At 38.0% G+C, this 19,242-nt stretch overlaps 2 protein-coding genes across 2 annotated transcripts; one reads left to right on the top strand and one right to left on the bottom strand.

The window, feature by feature from the left end:
* Positions 1 to 775: 775 nt before the first annotated feature.
* LOC145466709 (neuralized-like protein 2) lies at positions 776 to 3,880 on the bottom strand. The gene is made up of 2 exons (XM_081450417.1): positions 3,118 to 3,880; positions 776 to 891 (listed from the first exon to the last, which is right to left on the bottom strand). Exons 1-2 carry the CDS (start codon positions 3,710 to 3,712, stop codon positions 776 to 778), a joined length of 711 nt encoding a protein of 236 aa, XP_081306543.1. The 5' UTR covers positions 3,713 to 3,880.
* A 15-nt stretch (positions 3,881 to 3,895) lies between these two features.
* On the top strand, positions 3,896 to 12,234 carry LOC145466706 (enoyl-CoA delta isomerase 2-like). Its single transcript, XM_081450415.1, has 8 exons — positions 3,896 to 4,172; positions 5,306 to 5,404; positions 6,181 to 6,226; positions 6,310 to 6,473; positions 7,352 to 7,527; positions 8,252 to 8,462; positions 9,069 to 9,212; positions 10,108 to 12,234. Exons 1-8 carry the CDS (start codon positions 3,966 to 3,968, stop codon positions 10,261 to 10,263), a joined length of 1,203 nt encoding a protein of 400 aa, XP_081306541.1. The 5' UTR covers positions 3,896 to 3,965; the 3' UTR covers positions 10,264 to 12,234.
* Positions 12,235 to 19,242: the final 7,008 nt, after the last annotated feature.

The following is a 19,242-nucleotide window of genomic DNA, read 5'->3' as shown; positions in this document are numbered from 1 at the left end:
GCTGTTTGTAGTTGTTTTGTATATATTTACAAAGCTTTGTAATAGATAAAACTACAGTTACATACTTCATCTTTCAAACTACCTAATATGTTCTTGTGACCAGTTTCTTTAGAAACTAAAGTTTTCCTTATTTGATTCTTCTCCATAAATACAACCTGCTGTCTGGCATGCTGTTCTACTGCATATGGATTCCATTTAACATAAAAATAAAATACAACTTGTAGTGCGAAGACTTTCACCATTTTATCAACGTCAAGAAACATACTTGTGTCCTTTCTTTGCTTAGGTTAAAACATAGTAAAAACCCATGTATAAGAACCTAGGTTTTTTTCAAGTTAGCCTCCATAGGTCCTTAATATATAAATGGTGTTTACAATGAAATTAGGCTACCTTGGTTCTTAATCAGGTTCTTAATTTTTGTTTAAAAACAAACTTGTACTCTTGCATGTGGTCTTTATATTGAATCATTCGCAGTACAGTATTGTGGTCTTATAACACGGCCAGTGTTCTGGGTAGGTTTTGTTACCTTTTTGCTGTATTGCATGTGATATACTGTATTTATTTGAAAAAACTCTAAACTTTGAAAATAAGAACCTGTATTGAGATTTTTGCCTAGAATGGTTATTATGTGACTGGGAAATTTGAGCCCGACAGGTTCTAAAATTTTAGGTTCTTAATAGACAGGGGTTTTTACAGCAGTAAGCTTCATAGTTGAAATCTAAAGTAAGTCATAATTTAGCATAACTATTATTTTATCTGTTCTAGTTCTTTCTTGTTAAAATGCAGCGATGTACTTTTTAAGCTGCATTGTTATGGGAAGAAGTTCCATATCAGTTTGCTTTGCCACAAGTTTCTTGATGTTTTCACAGCACAAGTCAAGAAGTGAGGGAACTAAAGAAACAGAAAAGTCAAATAAAGATTGAGTAGTTATTATGTTGTCAAGTCACAGAAGTCTGTAATTAATATTATTTTCCCCATTGTGACTTCTGAGGAATGTCACCTGATATAGTTGGGTGGGCAAAGTACACATAGGTTTACGTACTGTATATTGCCGGTTTTCATGTGACGTCATCATTTTCCCAAATTAAACATTACCATGATTACTTCTGAAGTTTTAGTTTAATCAGATGTAAGACTCTCTAATAACTTGACGTTTTGCAATGTTTAAGCTCAACAGGATTTCTCATTTATAATAGAGCACATTTGAATTTCCAAGTTTATGCATTGCATGATATTAAAATGGCGGCCCGATAAAGCTCTCAAGTAGGTTGAAAGATGAGTTATTGCTGAAGTTTTTGCTACTGTAACTAAACAGTTCTTGCTCCAGAAGAAGTATTAATTTCTACACGTTGGAATTTTAGAGTAATAATTTTTCATTTTGATGGTTAAACTCAATGACAGACGTATCTGTTACTTTACAGCCGCAATGTTGGTGCCCCTCTGAAGGGCACCAACATGGTGTCTCCATACAAAGCTCTATAAATTTGGGTGAAACACTTTTCCAAATAATGTGTGAATGAATAACTGCACAGACCTAAATCCTGGCAAGCTTGTTGATTGTTATGAAAAATTGTCTAAGTCTAGTTCTAGAACAATCTGGAACCGGAAGTCATTCACCCGTGACCAATTTGTATAAGAACATTCCAGAACATTCTGATCCTTATGTAATTACTCAGATTAGAAACTGTGTCAAACTACTTAATTTAGCTCCTAATAGAAGTTTCTAGAACTATAAGCCTCATGTATATTAGGACCAGAGTTTCTTCTGCAAGAGAGATTGATTCAAATTTGAAGAAGCTTAGTGCTGTAAATTCGTGAAGTTATCTTACGGAAATAAATTAGTTTGTTGCTGTGACCGGCGATCCTGAGTTCTGTCTGGAAACAACCCTGCTCTACAACGATACTCGTAACATTGATACATCAATCATCTGTCACATCCCAGCTTCTTGACTTATATGTATTGAATGGTTACGATTTTTATTTTTATTGGCATGACAGTGCAATACAGCCATAGGGTGAGGTGCATAAGTTTTTACCTTCCATCTTTGTACACGCATTTTAATGAGTGTAATTTAGCACTAGCTTCTTATATTTTCCACTTGCCTTTCCTGGTTGAAATATTTTGTCTGAGGTATAAACATATCTTATTAGATGTTTTGGTGTGTAGTATCACTGCATATTTTTACGAGTCAAAATACAAACAACGAGTAAAAATATAAAGGATACTACACACATCAAAACATCTAATAAGAGATTTATTATCCAACTGCTGTAGTCAAAAAATTTAGCAATGAAAGAGGGAGAGTGTGACAGTTTTGCGTGTGCGTGCCAACCTGTACGGCAAGCAGGTTTTCTACTGTACAAATAACTGTACAATATCGCTGTATATTTGTACTGTTATTTGGAAGTTATTCGCTGCAGTTGGATAATAAAGGGGTATAGCAATCATTTATATTTCAATAAGTTGAACAAGATAAGTAAATTGTAGGCATTTTTAATTCCTCTGGGACTGAATACAGCAATCAAAAACAGTAAATAACCTTATTCCAAAGTTTAATTTAATTTTTGCTCTCAAAATTGCAGTTTTCAGTTTGAATAGCCAACTCTACTCACTGCTAAGACTACCTCACTCCTTCCTAACACCAACCCACCCTCAAGCTCGGGCCTTGCCTCCCAGGGGGTACTCCCAGGAAAATTGGATGGGGGTCTGCAGCACGCTTACCAAAACCCTCACCCTATTTAAGACCAAAATCTTTTCCCTACCCTATTTACGACCTGACCAAGAATTTGACACCCTATTTAAGACCTGACCCTTAAATCAATACCCTATTTCAGACCTGCCTTATAATTAGACCAATGTTAACGGCTTTGTGAAGGGCCTTTGTTAATAATCTTACCAATAATGATGAAAAAGTAGCTTCATCTAAAAAACGTGTACACCCAATTCAAGATGTAGAGTGCAAAGACCATACCCTATTTGAAACCAAAATGGCTACAAAACCACACCCTTTCGGGTCGCACAAACCTACCTATATAGTCCAAATAAGTGAGAAACCTCCCCCGGGCCTCACCTACCCTACCCTGGGGCCGCTTAATTTCATAGAAAAAGTTGTATACCTCCACATTGTATGATTTGCACCCGTTTTGTTGTTCCATAAACATCGACAGCCACAAAGAGATCCTTGTCGACAGGAACATCCAGAGCACAGGGACCGAATTTCATGCCATTAACGAAGAAATACAATTCTCCAGTGGGGCTGACTTTAACTCCTATACGCGACCCGACATCAGTGGGTTTAAGTTCTCCCTCTTGTGCTTTTTTACCACAAAACATGGGATTATTATCTTTATCTCCTGCTGCTTGCCGTTGATAATTGTGACTCCCGTAGTCCCTAAAATGTTCGTCACCTAATGGTTTTTGCATGGTGGACTTGATCGCAAACACCCAAGTTCTTCCCATTTGAGCCATGTCTGGCAGTAAATACGGCGGAACGCTTTTAATCGTTTGTGGGTTGTGTGTTGTTATTCCGCAGCGGACATGGCCCGACCAGTCTTTTTCCTGCTCTTCGATCTCAAAAAGGAATGTCTCACCGAATGCCAAAGGGCGATGACTGAAAACTACCGCATTAGCAAAGCTTTTGAATCTCGTCGCAGATGTTTTTGATGGTGAAAGTTTGACATGGGTTCCGTGTCGATCGTGGAAGCGCATCATTTTTGCGCCAGATTTTCTCGTTTCTGGTTACGTTTCCCACAGAATACGTCTTAGGAAATGTCCAATGCTGTTCCCAGCGTCAAAAAGCTTCATAGCTGTAGTACAGCTATTGAAACCAGCATCAAAGTAGAAGATATATTGACATTTCGTGACCAAATGGTTGTCGCTCTCGACTCAGGAAGATTTGTCAGCGGCTTCTCATTTATTGACAATTCATTCATGTTAGTATGTCTCCTGGTGTGCTCGGTACAATATGGCGGCGAGCCGTTTGCGTGGCCTCCAAAAGTTGTTATTTCGACAGCCTTCGTTCTGTTTTTCATCATTGAGACCCATACACACAGGAAGCATGAATCTGGGAAATCTTGAAAAAGAATTTCAGGCTGCAAGTGAAAGGTCAAAGACCCTCAAGCAGGACCCAGGAAATGAGCACAAACTAAAGTTGTACGCCTTGTTCAAACAGGTTAGCTTAATATTATATTGTCGATGCCTCTCACTTTATTAATCTATAAAGGTATAAAATTAAGTTACTCATACGTTTTACAGTTGAATACTGCAAATTCTTCCAGGTCATTTTTTGTATTCTGCGTGATGTGTCACGGAATACAAAAACCTGAACATTTTTAGAATTCATAACTTCTTGTTACAAGGTCGTGGTGACGTTGGAGGCGAAGGTGGGGGTGGGTCAAAGATGGAGGGACTCCCTGTATCTGTATGTGGTAGTGACGGTGACGCTGACTAAAGAATGACATTTGTGGCAAACAGAAGAAATTGCATCAAAAGTTTCATTTTGCTGATTGCTGTAAACGACATTCTTAATCTCTTTTAACAGCAAGAGTCACTATGCATATTATGTAGCCCCTATTTTCACGATTAAGAACGAGAGATAGACACTTTTCAACTTCTTTTTGGGGACTGTAATTGACTTCTGGTTGGGGGGTAAATGGTTCTAAGGGACTAATCGACTTGGGGCCTGAACAACCAGTTACCATGGGATGTAGTTAAAAGACACTTAAGCTGGCTCATTAACATGCCCAGCCAACTGTTTTCATCTGTGCACCTTCACAAATTCCCCAGGTTTTTGTTTGTTAGTGAAATTTCAGCCAGTCATGTAAAGCTGGCTTTCAGATGTCGAAAGTAACCTGGAACTGGATTAAATGTTTTTCCTGAGTTGTTACTTGGCCTGGCTGTGTAATGAATCATTGAGACTCAACTAGATGGATGTTGTGGTAACTTCTACAGGTTTTCTGAAACTTCTGTACATTCACTTTTATATTAGACCTGCCCTGATCTTCTCTCCCTTTCCCTCTCTCCACCCCTTCCCTCTTCCTTGACCTAACACCAAAAGATCTCTCAAAAGTGTACCCATATAATTATTCTGTGTCCATGAGTTTCTCCTTAGAAGAGGTTTCATGATATTTACAGAGGTGGTTATGCATGTTTTATCTCTTGTCTGAATTTCAAGTAACACTTTGAAGAAGGTCCCCGCATCGCTGTTAGAATATTGATAACACAAGGCATGCCATTTGTCATTATTTTACCGGCCATCATGGAACAAACAGGGCTTCAGTACATTGTCTGTTTGTTTATCCATAGGGTAGTATTGGAAAGTACAATTCCCCTAAGCCTGGAGCATTTGACTTTGTTGGAAAAGCGAAGTGGTCAGCTTGGAATGATCTAGGTGATCTTTCAAAGGTTGGTCTTACGCTCACTTTCAGTGTTGCGTGCATAGGCAACATCTTTTGACCATCTTTTGACATGCTATATAAACGGCTGAAAGACTGTTTAACTATGCAAATGGCAAGTTTTCCGGTTATTAAGGGGAGAAATATGCAAAATAATAAATTATAATTACTAACATCAAATGGCTGTTGAAGATTGTGGATTTTGCATTTTTCCCGATTTAAGGCCCATAAATCAAATGATTTGAGTGTAGTTGATTGGCTCTCAGGAGACATCCGGTAGAATTGGGCCACTGCCTTTCTTTAATATTTGAAAGATGTAAACATTCAAAGCAGTCAATTTATCTCTCTTTGAATGACTTCTTGATTAGCCTTAATCTGATGTCAAATAAATCCATCTTTCATCACTAAAAGTCAAGTTTGACTGTAAAGAAGTCTGTCGTGCTTACATTTTTCACATAGGCCAAGTTACATAGCATGTCGAAAGATGGCATGTCAAAAAAGGTCGCCTATCCACATAACACTGAAAGCAGGTGTAAAAAGAGTATTACAAAAACTGTTTACACAGTTGAATTTGAGCAAAAAGTCTCATTCTTTATCTTTTGTGCTGAAAGTTATTGCAGGACTTGTTTTTATAGCTCAAACCAAGCGTTTCCCATATTTTCCCCTATGAAATATATAAAATTTTAAGCCATTCATTTTCTGTTTGAGGCCTCATATTGATATTGATAGGATCATCCCTAGTCTCATAGCATATATGAGAACATTACTCTGAATTTATCTTTTCAGGATGATGCACAACAGAAGTACATAGATTATGTCAAAGACCTGGAAGGTATACAAATGCCTTTTTGACGATCTGTTTCTTAGTAGTAACAGTGTTAGTTTCTAAAATATTTTGTTTGAAACCATTCACAGCTGAATTTGGCAGTACCGATGAAGCATCCAAGACTTCAACTTCAGGTGATATCCCAGCAACTGATGCAGGAAGTAAATACAAGGAACTGGTTGTGACGTTAGAAAATGGAGTGCAGACAATACGAATGAATAGGCCAACAAAATATAATGCAATAACCTGGGAGGTACAGCATATTATGTCCTTAATTGATTATTGATAGTAAAGAATAATTATGAGTTATAACATGTCACTTTAAGGATTTCAAACTGATTTTAAATAGCCTGTGCGTGATTAATTATACAGCATACAGAACTAATTTACATTGTATTAAAATGAACAATGGTACCAGTTTCAGCCAGTATTTTAGTAGGGTGTCAAAGATTGCCAGATGAACAAAAGGTTGTGTTACTTTGTTCTGAGTTTTGAATAACACGCAAGTTTAAAAACTGTTCAGAAAAGGACTGATAGGAGGAGGTCATGTCACATAGAAGATGGGGATCATGTGTAATGAAGGAATCCACAGTCGAATGTTGATTGATACTTGATCGATGCCCTCGATCAACACTCGATCGATACTCGATTGAAACTCCATGGACACCTTGGTTGACACTCAATTGACATCTTGGTCAACAGTAGGTTGAGAGTTGACTAACTTTTGATTGATGCATATGAGTCGGTCGACAGTCGGCTGACTATCGACCAACTGTTGATCAAGTGTTGACCGAGTAGTGATCAGGGTGTCTATTGAGTATCGATTGAGATGTCGATCAAGGGTATTGATAGAGGGTATTGATTGACACTCAACTGTGGATGCCTTTAGTATGCATGATCCAAAAATGGGTTGTTAAATGGTGAATAACTTGCTGATTTGGAAAGGTTATGAAAGAGGCATTCCTTCTTCTTTCCTTGTACAAGCAAATAAAAGGAAATTAGAGGACGTTGTTATTGGTAGTGGGCCTCTGATATTGCCCTCTGATGGGTTCTGCAATTGGGGAGCAAATCTTCTGGAAAGCTCCAAGTATGACAAATAATCTTAATGTTTCTGACCACTTGTTTTGTCAGATGTACCATGAATTTATGACTGCATTGGATGAAGCTGGGAAAAATGATGCTTGTGTTGTTGCCATGGTAACTGGAACAGGCGATTATTATTGCAGTGGCAATGACCTGAGCAACTTTACAAGGATTCCACCAGAGGGACCACAAAAGATGGCTAGTGACGCAAGGCAAATCTTAAAGTAAGTATCATGACTATGGTTTTTTCAGTTAGCCAAACTCACTGGGTGATATTGCATGTCTGGGTAAATGCATGGCTCAGGCTTGGTGGCCTAAAAGTTTGTGAAGTAAATTCCAGTTTGAGAGCTCTTTACTCTACCTGGCTGGCCATGGTTGTTGTGCTGTGTTCTTAGGAAAGATACTTTACTCTCACAATACTTCTCTCCATCAAGGTGTGTAGATGTATTGGGTAGTGCAAATTGATGGGAAAACATGACAAAAATCTTGGATGTAATCTGCAATGGACTTAGAAAATGCACTTTTTACTTGTCGTAAAAAGCATAGCAGTGGACTTGTCTTTTACAATGAGCAGACGTATATGATTTGTACATACAATTACATAAACTGAAGGACAGTGTAGGCTTCATTTTTTGAACAGATGATGTATTTTAACAGATGATCAATCACAAAATGTTGTAATCAACAGCTTGATTGTGACTGCATTAAACTCTTCAATAAACCTTTGAAATCTTCTTGTTTCTGTGACCTAAAATGCTTCCAGTATGCATTTGCTAAGCATGAGGAGATGGAGGAGTGAAAGTGGGTTTCCTTATGAGACAGAAATGACCATATTAAATTCTCCCTAGAATCTATTACTAACAATATAACATGTAAGTTTTGTGAAGACAAGAATTAATTACAAAGGTTATTTGACATTGTAATTTTCATGCATTGCTTTCCTGACAGGAAGTTTGTAGCACACTTCATAGACTTCCCTAAGCCTCTGATTGCTGCAGTAAATGGACCTGCAGTGGGAATATCAGTAACAATTATGTGTCTGTTTGACATGGTCTATGCCTCAGACAAAGCTACATTTCACACCCTGTTTATGGAGCTGGGACAGAGCCCTGAAGGATGTTCCTCATTTATGTTCCCCAGGATAATGGGACCTGCTAAGGTACTGAATTTTTCATCCCATTAAAACCACTGTAAATGGTCGAGTTACATGTAAATCTTTTTAGGTGTCCCTGTAGAACACAGAACTTCAAAAGACATGTAACTTAAATTTTATTTTCTCTGTGATGTAGCTATACATGTTATTTGCTCCAAACTGTGCTTGATAACTCCTGAATCCCAATCTTATCTCACTGGTGACGTAATGATAACTGTTCCTCTTTAGGTTTTAAATCGGTTCACATTTACCCTCATTATCATGCAGTAAATCAAGTCTCTAATTTATTCCGATTGGACTGAGGAAAGTTCAGTGCTTTGTTAAAAAGCTCACTTGCCCTGCATTGTTTCAGAATTTAAAACCATATTTCCTATCCCTGGTTCTGTGTGTTCTGGAGCCACTAGTGTTTGACAGTAGCACAGTTCTCCTTTAGTTAACTTCTTTTTGGAATTCAATTTAGTTTCTTAAGTAATATAAAACAAAAATTCAAAAGACTATGAAGAATTTCCACAGCAGTACATAACAGTTATTGCTAATTAACAATGGTGTCTGCTTCACCAAGTAGCACCCAATTTTAGATTGTTCACCTGACTGTGGAGTCTTTTTCCTTAGGCCAGTGAGATGCTTTTTGCAGGACGCAAACTAACAGCAGTTGAAGCACATGACTGTGGTCTAGTTACCGCTGTTTTCCCTCACGACAAGCTCATGGAGGAAGTTCAAAACAGAGTACAGGCAATGGCTAAGCTTCCACCCAAGGTAATCATTGTCTTTAGAGAAGATCTGTTTGATATGCAGTTCAACATTTGTTTGGCATCCTGCTTATATATATATCATTAAACAAGTAATGACTGTTCCTGAGGGAAACATGAATTTTTTTTCCAGAGATTCTTGGGAAACGAGCTGGTTTCCCAAGGGACCAGTCATTAAATGATCTGTTATATAGCATCATGAGATTTAAAAGAATTCACGTGCAAGGGCGGTCATGGGTCAACATTCATAGGTAACAGTGTATTGTTACACAATGATGTCATAGATTTGGCAATGTTGCCCACTCAGACTTTTGGAGGGAAACAGTTTTATTTTTAAATGTCACTTGACCCAGAAACAGCCAATTAGAGCATGTGCTGTTGAGGAAAAATTCCTGGACTTATTTTTGTGTTGGATTTGGACTTGGTAAGTAAATTGGGACTTCTGTAACACCAGTAAGGGGCATTTTGTCCTTTCATTTGGTTGATGAGAGGGAATGGAAGAGAGGAGGGTGGCTAACCATATCAAGGAAGTACTGTAACACCCAATTTATAGGCCTTGGGGATTATCTACTGTTCAAGGCATCAGAGGAAGGATTGTGAGCTTCAGAATAAAGTAGAAACTTCATACTTTGCTAGAAACTCAGAAAAAGTTTGATTGCGAGCTACATTTGATGAAGTCCAAGTGATGAATTGATTATGAAGCTCTCCAATTTCACAGTATTGCACACTCCACTGTAAGAGGATAGACAAGTTTATTTTGAGTGATAATGTCACCACTCGTCCCTCTCATTCCAAACTGTGAAGCACAAACAGTTTAAACGGTTTTATCTTGAGAAGTCAATTATTGAATAATATTTGTGTGTTAAAACTGATCTATTGTTTTTGTGCTGTTGACTTTTCAGTCTTTGCGATTGTCCAAGCAGTTAGTACGTGACACATTCCGTGATGTGCTACATGACGCCAACGAGAAGGAGGCTGCTTTGCTGGAAGAACGCTGGTTATCGGAAGAATGCATGCAGGCTATTATGACGTTTATGCAGAGAAAATCCAAACTATGAGTTACGGCTTCTTACTGCATTTCAACATTCTTTTTACTTATATAGTGCATATAAACCTAATTAATGAGGAAACAGTTGTGATGCAGACGATCTTCAAGTTTTTTACTTGTATTCCATCACAACTTTAGAACTCCCAGTCTAAACTTATACATACGATTTGTACTGGTTATGTTTATTCAAAAAAAAAAATTAAAATGGCCCATGAAACGTTTCAAAATGGTTTATAGTAATGACTTGTTGACCTTAAGGTAACAATGTACAATAGGTTATTGACCGACCGTGAGGTCAGCATGCCTAGATATTGGCTTTTGTGCGTGGTAATGGACCTAGAAGCAGTCTGAGTCCCATAATCACGTAAACGACAGAAAAAGAGGCCAATAACTGACCATGTTGTTGGTCGACACAGGATTTATTACATGGCATAAAGAACACCACAGTTCTTGCGGGACACAGCGGGTAATCCCAAGTTGGCAACATAGTCACATCTTGAAATTAGTGATTCTTTTTAAAATGTTGAAGGCTATAGACGTAGTACAATTTGAGAAAAGGCTCCTTACAAAAGGCGCTAATTATCAGCATCTTACAGCGCGTGTCTGCTTATGTTACTTATGTTTATGAAAGCTGGCCGTAAAATGCGCTGTTATCACAATTGTGTAATTGTTCTTTATCTGGGCTTCTGAGTCAAAATTTCTTTGCTTCCAAACCACTTTCACAGTACTGTTGTTCCCTTCATAAGCATATTCAATTTCGGACCAATCGTGGAGATGACTTCTATAACTACAGCCCTAATTAAGACCAAACTGTTCCCTACGAAGGATGAAGGTCTTTCAAAGTAACCTCACTGAGGGATGTTGAAATGCACCAGAGTACAGAAATTGACCGCTGAGTAGATTATGGAGTTCATAGATTACATTAGCGTTCTATCACGAATGCCGTTCTCTGATTGGCTACGCTACTCACCATTTATTCTGTTGAAGACAGTGAGTAGCCTAGCAGTGTGCGGCGGGGGCCGCTTCTTTGTGTTTCCGAAGTGTCTTTGAAGAGATGGATTTAGATTAAAGTTTTGAACGGCGTGGATTTCTACTAAAACAATTGGATTATTCGCTCTCGATTTCTATGCGTGATAGTTGACTCGGGCTACGCCCTCGACAACTATCACGCGATAGAAATCTGGAGCTCATTAATTAGTATAGAGGGCGTGGCCAAGGGTGGTGTTTCCATAAAAGTTGGCTCTGTCCTCAGCGTAGAAAATTAAGAAAATTCTGAGATTAGAAGAGTGGCTGTTGTCTTCTGCGCTTGTTTGCACAAAAAAAATTAACCAAGGAGGAGAAGATGCAGAGTATCAAATGTAGGTGACAAAATTTACTTGCTTGATCGAGTCTATGATTGGCGAAATTTACCTGAGACTGAGATTTTGTTACGAAAAACAAAATAACACTAAAATGACTTGCGTTTGCCATGGGAAAAAAAAAGTTAAATTCTTCCGGTTTTCTAACAATACGCTAAAAAGACGACAAAAACTACGCATAAGGTAATTAAACGCATGCACAATAAGTATTACACAGTGGGAAAAAAATCAAGGTATTTTTATTAATAGCTTTCTAATATTTCTGCTTCCAAAGCCATATTAAATTTGCTGTGACCGCTCTTTCGCAAGATGATTATCCAGGGACGGATCCAGGAATCCTGAAAGGGGTGGGGTGTGCACCTCAATAACTTTCGACCCCATCAGAGTGAACGGCGAGGCAGTCGATGCCAATTTCGCGAGACTTAGAAATTTCTTAACTACAACGAATTTTTCTCTACGAAATTAAATTAAAAAGAAAATTTGTAAGTAAACACCCAGTATCGAACCCGAAACCTCTGTTTTCTAACATCCCTCTTGTACCACTACACTACCAGGCTGATGCGCCAAATCTCCGCAAAATTTAATTATAAAACGTGACTTTCTTTAATTAATGATAGAGTTACCCCAACCATCAAATAAAAGCTAACCGCAAGTAAACCAGTGTGAATATGAACAATCAAGCATTTGACGAGTGTATTTTACTCAATCAACAAATTAAAACCAGTTTCACCTTGTCCAGGCCTATACCGAAAGCAGATAAGGCATCGTCCATTCTGAAAGGCTTGGTTACCAATGATGGTATCGGCCGTTAAAAATGGCATCGATCGTTTACGAAACGGAAATCAGCAACGGCGAGCGCCGCACGCGCGAGCTTCTAAGTGGGTCCGGGGTCATGCGCACGCCTCCCCTGAAAATAGTTCCTGTTTTACCCTCTAAAACATCATTCCCTGCATTCCTGACACTTGAAAAGCGTTCGTGAGGGCATGAAATAAAATCTGGAGTTTACCTTACTTCTCACGCAGAAAAACAAAAATAATAATGCAGATGTGAAAAGTGAACTATCTTTTCCTAATTTGAGTATCAGACAATTGGTGGAATTTAAACAACTACGCACAAAATAATTTTATTCTGTTTTGTTTATGAAGTCTATAAAGAGCCAAGAAATGCCCAAAAAATGTTGGTCACACCCCATAACCCCTCCCCTGGATCCGCCTCTTACAGCTTGAGCTTGGACAGACTGTGTTTCACTCGAAAGCCGCTAAAGACAGGTTCATCTGTAGTTTCAGGAAGTTGATATTAAAAGCAGGACCTAAAACGAAATATCAACTCAAACTGGAGGTTTACAAGAAATGTGTTCATTTAAGAGACTACAATAGGCACAGAAATGTATTCCAGGTGCTTCATTCTGAAATGCGAAAGAAGAGCTAACGTTTTTTGCTAATTAAAGGCAGAAAACAGTGATGGTATAATTATGTTCAGTTTATTAGAAGTGTAAGAAAGATGTTACTTGAGGACACTGACTGAGACATCTTGCTTACGTGCAGTTTTGAAGGGCGCCGTAGTCAAATGGTTAGCGCGTTGGATCGGTCTGGTCGGGTATAACTTTAAACTTTTCGATGGCTTAACATGCTACGGCAAACGGAGGTGAAAGTGGTGTGCGGAAAGTTAGGATGCGCAGTTGAACTAATAATTACCCAGTTTAAATTGAATTGCTGGTTTTCTTCAAGTTACAGTCGTAACCATTCAATAAATAAGGTCAAGAATCTGAGATATGATAGAGGATTGATATATATATATATATATATATATATATATATATATATATATATATATATATATATATATATAGGCAATTGTGGAAAACGAGGACGGACAACTTCGAGCGAAAAAAAAAATATATATATATACAGTAAAAAATCTAAGAAATCTAAAAAAAAAAAGTTTAAAAATTTAATAAAAATAAACGTTTCGGTCAAAGACCTTCATCAGTTGCAGTGCAAGTGAATAATAAATTACAATAACCTTAAATAAGTTTACAGTATAAAAAATGACATAATATTACAAAGATGATTACATAACAGGGCGTGGTAACACATGAAAACGAAAAAATTAACCAATGATAAACAATCGGTGATTACTAAGCGAGATACTATGACAATGCGGTACAAAACTCAAAAGACACAAACCAAATAAGAATAAATAATCGAATATAATACAAATAAGATTAATATAAAAAAAGTAACGCGATTCGTCGAGTCAGCCGAAAGTGTGAAGGGACCCGCGTGTAAATTATTCAATGTTCAAAAAAGGCGGTCCCAAAATCCCCAAACAAAGCCCTTGAAACTATGCCGCGGCAAGGCACAACAGGCGCCCTAAACAGGGCCCTTAAACAACAATAATGTAATAAATTCCCCGATGGGGGCCCCTGAGAAAACCTAGCGCTAACAAAGCTAACAAGATCCAAGGTCAGGGCCTTTGAACACCTGAACTAAGATAACCGCCAAATTTGCAAGTTATTTTTGCGCTAATTGTAGTTTATTCTTTTTTTCGAGTGGAATTCCTGACGTTTGTTCAAGCCAAAAGGTGCCAGAGAGAACAACTGTGCACTCCAATATGCCTCTTTAGTGATTAAAAGCTTTTCGATGTTACTTGTATTGTTTGCATTTATCTGCACTTGATCAATACACTGGAAAGAAAAGTCGTTTAAGTCGTGCGGTGTTCTGTTGAAATGCACCGCTACCTCACAAGTCTTTTTCTTGGTCAGCATAGCAGACTTGTGGTTGCGAAATCTAACTCTAAAATCTGTTGTTGTAGAGCCAATGTATTGTAAGTTACATTTCTTACACGAAGCCAAATAAATGACATTTTTTGAATCACAGGAAAGTTTCAATCGTATCTTATAGCTCTTGCCTGTTTGAAAACTTTGGAAAGAATTTGATTCAACAAAGTAGTTGCGACAGAGATCACATCTTGTTCTTTTGCATTTAAAGCAACCCTTAACCTCAACAACCTCTTCAACCTTAGTGTTCGAGCCATAACGAGATGGCGCTAACAACTCCTTAAGGTTTTTAGATCTTCGAAAAGAGGTTATGATGGAATTTGGCGGAAAAAATTCTTTTAATTTGGGGTTGGATTCCAAAATACCTAGGTGTTTTCTGATGATGCGACCAACATCAGGTAAATTTGGATTAAATGTTGTTACAAATGGAAACAATTTCTTCTCAGCTTTGGCACGAGTTCTAAGTAAGTCAGTTCTAGATGTAGGCTTTAGAAAATTGATCTTCCACTAGTTTTGTGGGATAACCCTGATTGACTAGATAACCCTTGTATTCAGTTGTTCTCTCGGCAAGAAATACTTGTTCAGAGCAGTTTCTCTGTAACCTAGTTGCTATGCCATAAGGGATAGCCTTGAAAACGTGTTTGGGGTGAGCACTTGATGGTGGAAGATACAAGTGGCTATCAGTTGGCTTTGAATAAACGTCTGTCTGGATGAAACCCCCGATGAGATGTAAAGTTAAATCTAGCACGTGAAGCTCGCGTTCAGAAAAAACTAATTCAAATTTAATGGTAGGATATAGGGAATTTATAAAGTCAGTAAACTCATGCAGTGCAGGAAGGCCTTGTTGCCAGAGATCAAAAACATCGTCACGGTATCGCCACCATAAAGTCGGCTTTATGGGGCCAGAAAATTTAGCTTGATAATCTATTTCCCCCATGGCAAGATCCGCGTAACTACAGGCGTTCTTTGGGCCCATGGCTGTGCCATGAATTTGTAGGGAAAAGTTTTCCTTAAAAACCGAGTGATTGCTCTTCAAACAAATTTCTACTGCTTCTAAAATGCAATTAGTGGATGGAAGCTGGTTTTCTCTGGCATTCAGTGCCTTCTTTACTGCAGTAAGACCGAGTTGATTATCTATGTTAGGGAACATTGACACAACATCCCAAGAAACTAAAAGGGTGCCTTCGGGAAAAGGGCCACTCCTGTTAAGATCCTCAATTCTATTAAGTAAATCGGTCGTATCCTTGATGAAAGATGGCAACTTACGAGCCAACGGTTGCAAGTAAAATTCACTGAAGGCTGAAAGATTTTCTATGGCCGTACCACAACACGATGTGATAAGCCTGAGTGGATTCCCTGCTTTGTGGGTTTTAATATTACCGAAGGCGACCCCTGGTTTGGCTTTTTTGTTAATTATCCAATTAGCTAATTGGTCTGAAATTTCACCTTTTCTGACCCATTTGTTGCACCAACTTTCAACTACAGCCAAATGCCTATATGTAGGATCTTCCTGTAAGGATTTATAATGGAGCTGGTTATGAAGCTGGCCAAACATTTTATCCTCGTATTCCCCTTTATCAATTAAGACGAAACGAGAACCCTTATCTTGTATCCGAATTACTACATCAGAATTTCTAAATTGCTTTAACGCAACCCGTTCCCCTTTGGTTAAATTATCTCTAGCTGATTTAATGTTGCGAGGGTTTATCAAATCACGCCTAACACTAGATAGAAAAAGTTCAAGTTCTGGATACCTTGATGGCGGTGGCTTCCATTTCTTTTCCTTTGGGACTTGAGGAAGGTGACTAGGTGGTTCTTGGCTATCCTCAGGATTGCTTTCAATGAAAAATTGTTTCCATTTGTAACAACATTTAATCCAAATTTACCTGATGTTGGTCGCATCATCAGAAAACACCTAGGTATTTTGGAATCCAACCCCAAATTAAAAGAATTTTTTCCGCCAAATTCCATCATAGCCTCTTTTCGAAGATCTAAAAACCTTAAGGAGTTGTTAGCGCCATCTCGTTATGGCTCTAACACTAAGGTTGAAGAGGTTGTTGAGGTTAAGGGTTGCTTTAAATGCAAAAGAACAAGATGTGATCTCTGTCGCAACTACTTTGTTGAATCAAATTCTTTCCAAAGTTTTCAAACAGGCAAGAGCTATAAGATACGATTGAAACTTTCCTGTGATTCAAAAAATGTCATTTATTTGGCTTCGTGTAAGAAATGTAACTTACAATACATTGGCTCTACAACAACAGATTTTAGAGTTAGATTTCGCAACCACAAGTCTGCTATGCTGACCAAGAAAAAGACTTGTGAGGTAGCGGTGCATTTCAACAGAACACCGCACGACTTAAACGACTTTTCTTTCCAGTGTATTGATCAAGTGCAGATAAATGCAAACAATACAAGTAACATCGAAAAGCTTTTAATCACTAAAGAGGCATATTGGAGTGCACAGTTGTTCTCTCTGGCACCTTTTGGCTTGAACAAACGTCAGGAATTCCACTCGAAAAAAAGAATAAACTACAATTAGCGCAAAAATAACTTGCAAATTTGGCGGTTATCTTAGTTCAGGTGTTCAAAGGCCCTGACCTTGGATCTTGTTAGCTTTGTTAGCGCTAGGTTTTCTCAGGGGCCCCCATCGGGGAATTTATTACATTATTGTTGTTTAAGGGCCCTGTTTAGGGCGCCTGTTGTGCCTTGCCGCGGCATAGTTTCAAGGGCTTTGTTTGGGGATTTTGGGACCGCCTTTTTTGAACATTGAATAATTTACACGCGGGTCCCTTCACACTTTCGGCTGACTCGACGAATCGCGTTACTTTTTTTATATTAATCTTATTTGTATTATATTCGATTATTTATTCTTATTTGGTTTGTGTCTTTTGAGTTTTGTACCGCATTGTCATAGTATCTCGCTTAGTAATCACCGATTGTTTATCATTGGTTAATTTTTTCGTTTTCATGTGTTACCACGCCCTGTTATGTAATCATCTTTGTAATATTATGTCATTTTTTATACTGTAAACTTATTTAAGGTTATTGTAATTTATTATTCACTTGCACTGCAACTGATGAAGGTCTTTGACCGAAACGTTTATTTTTATTAAATTTTTAAACTTTTTTTTTTTAGATTTCTTAGATTTTTTACTGTATATATATATATTTTTTTTTTTCGCTCGAAGTTGTCCGTCCTCGTTTTCCACAATTGCCTATATATATATATATATATATATATATATATATATATATATTTGTTTTTAAACAACCTCGCCAAGATTTAGTTCTGTGCGGATTTTCATTCACGCGTCATTCAGAGAAGTCTTTTACCCAAATTTATGGAACTTTCAAAGGAGTCCCTTTACCTCGGAAGGGTACCAACATGCACTTACGTCCAGAAATGCACGCAGTGACGAAAATGTAAGATTTGACGAAATTTCGCCAAACTGGGTGAATGTTTATGGTTTTGACGATTTTGGCGAATTTTAGTCAAATTTATCAAAGCGAAATCAGCTTGGCGGAATTGACGATTTTGATGACTTCTCGCTAGCCACAACTATGCAAATTATCTCAGAGACGGCCCTAACATGTTTGCAAATTTAACGATCGCGATTTTGGTGATTTTCTTGCAAATTACATCATCAGAGATAGGCCTAACATGTTGGCGAATTTGACGATTTTCATGCAAATTGTATCATGACCTAGACACAGGCCTAACATGTTGGCGAATTTGACGATTGTTTTGCAAATTACATCGCTAGAGATGGACCTGACACGTTGGCGAATTTGAGTTTTATGCAAATTGCATCATGGTCTAGAAACAGGCCTGACGTGTTGGTGAATTTGACATTTTGGCGATTTTGACGAAATTGGCTAAATTTCGTCTGTATATATATTTCCTTCCTTCTAAAAGCGTGATACCCGAGTGGATTGGAAAGCAATATATATTTCCCTCGTTCTAAAAGCGTGTCACCCGAGTCAAACGTAAAGCAATCTATATTTCTCCCGTTCTAAAGCGTGTTACCCGAGTGGAAGGGAAAACAGAGTATATTTCCCTCGTTCTGAAGCTTCTAACAACAAGGGAACAGAAACCATGCATTATATATTTTCCTACCTCTACCAAAATATGTACGGGTATTACTGAGACTTGCAACGAATAAACAACATTTAACACTCATTCAACACTCGTATAGTTTTGTCAACAGCTTTAACGAAATGTCGTCAGAATCGTCACTGTTGCCAAATTTGCCAACTTTCTGAGGCCCCTTCTAGCAAGGTCATATCTATTCACTCGTATAATTTTGTCAACAACCTTGGCGAAATTTCGTCAGTCGTCACTTTGGCTAAAATTTCCACAGATTGACAAAGTTCGTCAAATTCGTCAACAAAATTTCGTCAAATCTGCCATTTTCGTTACTGCATACATTAAGGGAGCAGTTTGTTCCGTTTTCCCTGAAACCCGCCATTCTTGTCGAGAGGCAAATTTGACATGTCTGTGAGATGGAAACATGAATTTCTGTTCGAAACGTTCGAACTAAGAAACCAGGGTTTACCTTTATAGAAGTTGTTTTTTGTTTGTTTGTTTGTTTTTTCCGGGAACGTTATAGTGGAGCGAGGCGAATAGCACTTTATTTACCATTTACTTACCTCCGAACCTAAATGGGAGGAATTTTTCACAAAATGGAAAGCTACAAGTCGTTCCTCGTCTCCAGATTCTTTCAAACGTTCTAATCCAAGATGAGGGACTTATAAAAAATCTTTAAATACCCTTACACGGAGACGCAGAGAGTATACATTAACAAGTGACGTTTAGCATGAGTTGCGCCAGTTTGGATTATGCACGGGGCTC

The sequence above is a fragment of the Orbicella franksi genome, chromosome 13, assembly GCF_964199315.1.
Source record: "Orbicella franksi chromosome 13, jaOrbFran1.1, whole genome shotgun sequence".
Classification (NCBI taxonomy): Eukaryota; Metazoa; Cnidaria; class Anthozoa; order Scleractinia; family Merulinidae; genus Orbicella; species Orbicella franksi.
The sequence above is the reverse complement of the archived record's forward strand: the minus strand, read 5'-3'. Positions and strand labels throughout refer to the sequence as shown.

Excerpts from the sequence above, each read along its gene's own strand:
- LOC145466709 (XM_081450417.1), bottom strand. The coding sequence starts at position 3,712 with ATGATGCGCTTCCACGATCGACACGGAACCCATGTCAAACTTTCACCA. Across the intron at positions 892-3,117 it reads GCAAATCATACAATGTGGAG|TTCCCTCACTTCTTGACTTG; the intron begins GTATACAACTTT and ends CTGTTTCTTTAG.
- LOC145466706 (XM_081450415.1), top strand. The coding sequence starts at position 3,966 with ATGGCGGCGAGCCGTTTGCGTGGCCTCCAAAAGTTGTTATTTCGACAG. Across the intron at positions 5,405-6,180 it reads ATCTAGGTGATCTTTCAAAG|GATGATGCACAACAGAAGTA; the intron begins GTTGGTCTTACG and ends TTATCTTTTCAG. Across the intron at positions 7,528-8,251 it reads GACGCAAGGCAAATCTTAAA|GAAGTTTGTAGCACACTTCA; the intron begins GTAAGTATCATG and ends CTTTCCTGACAG.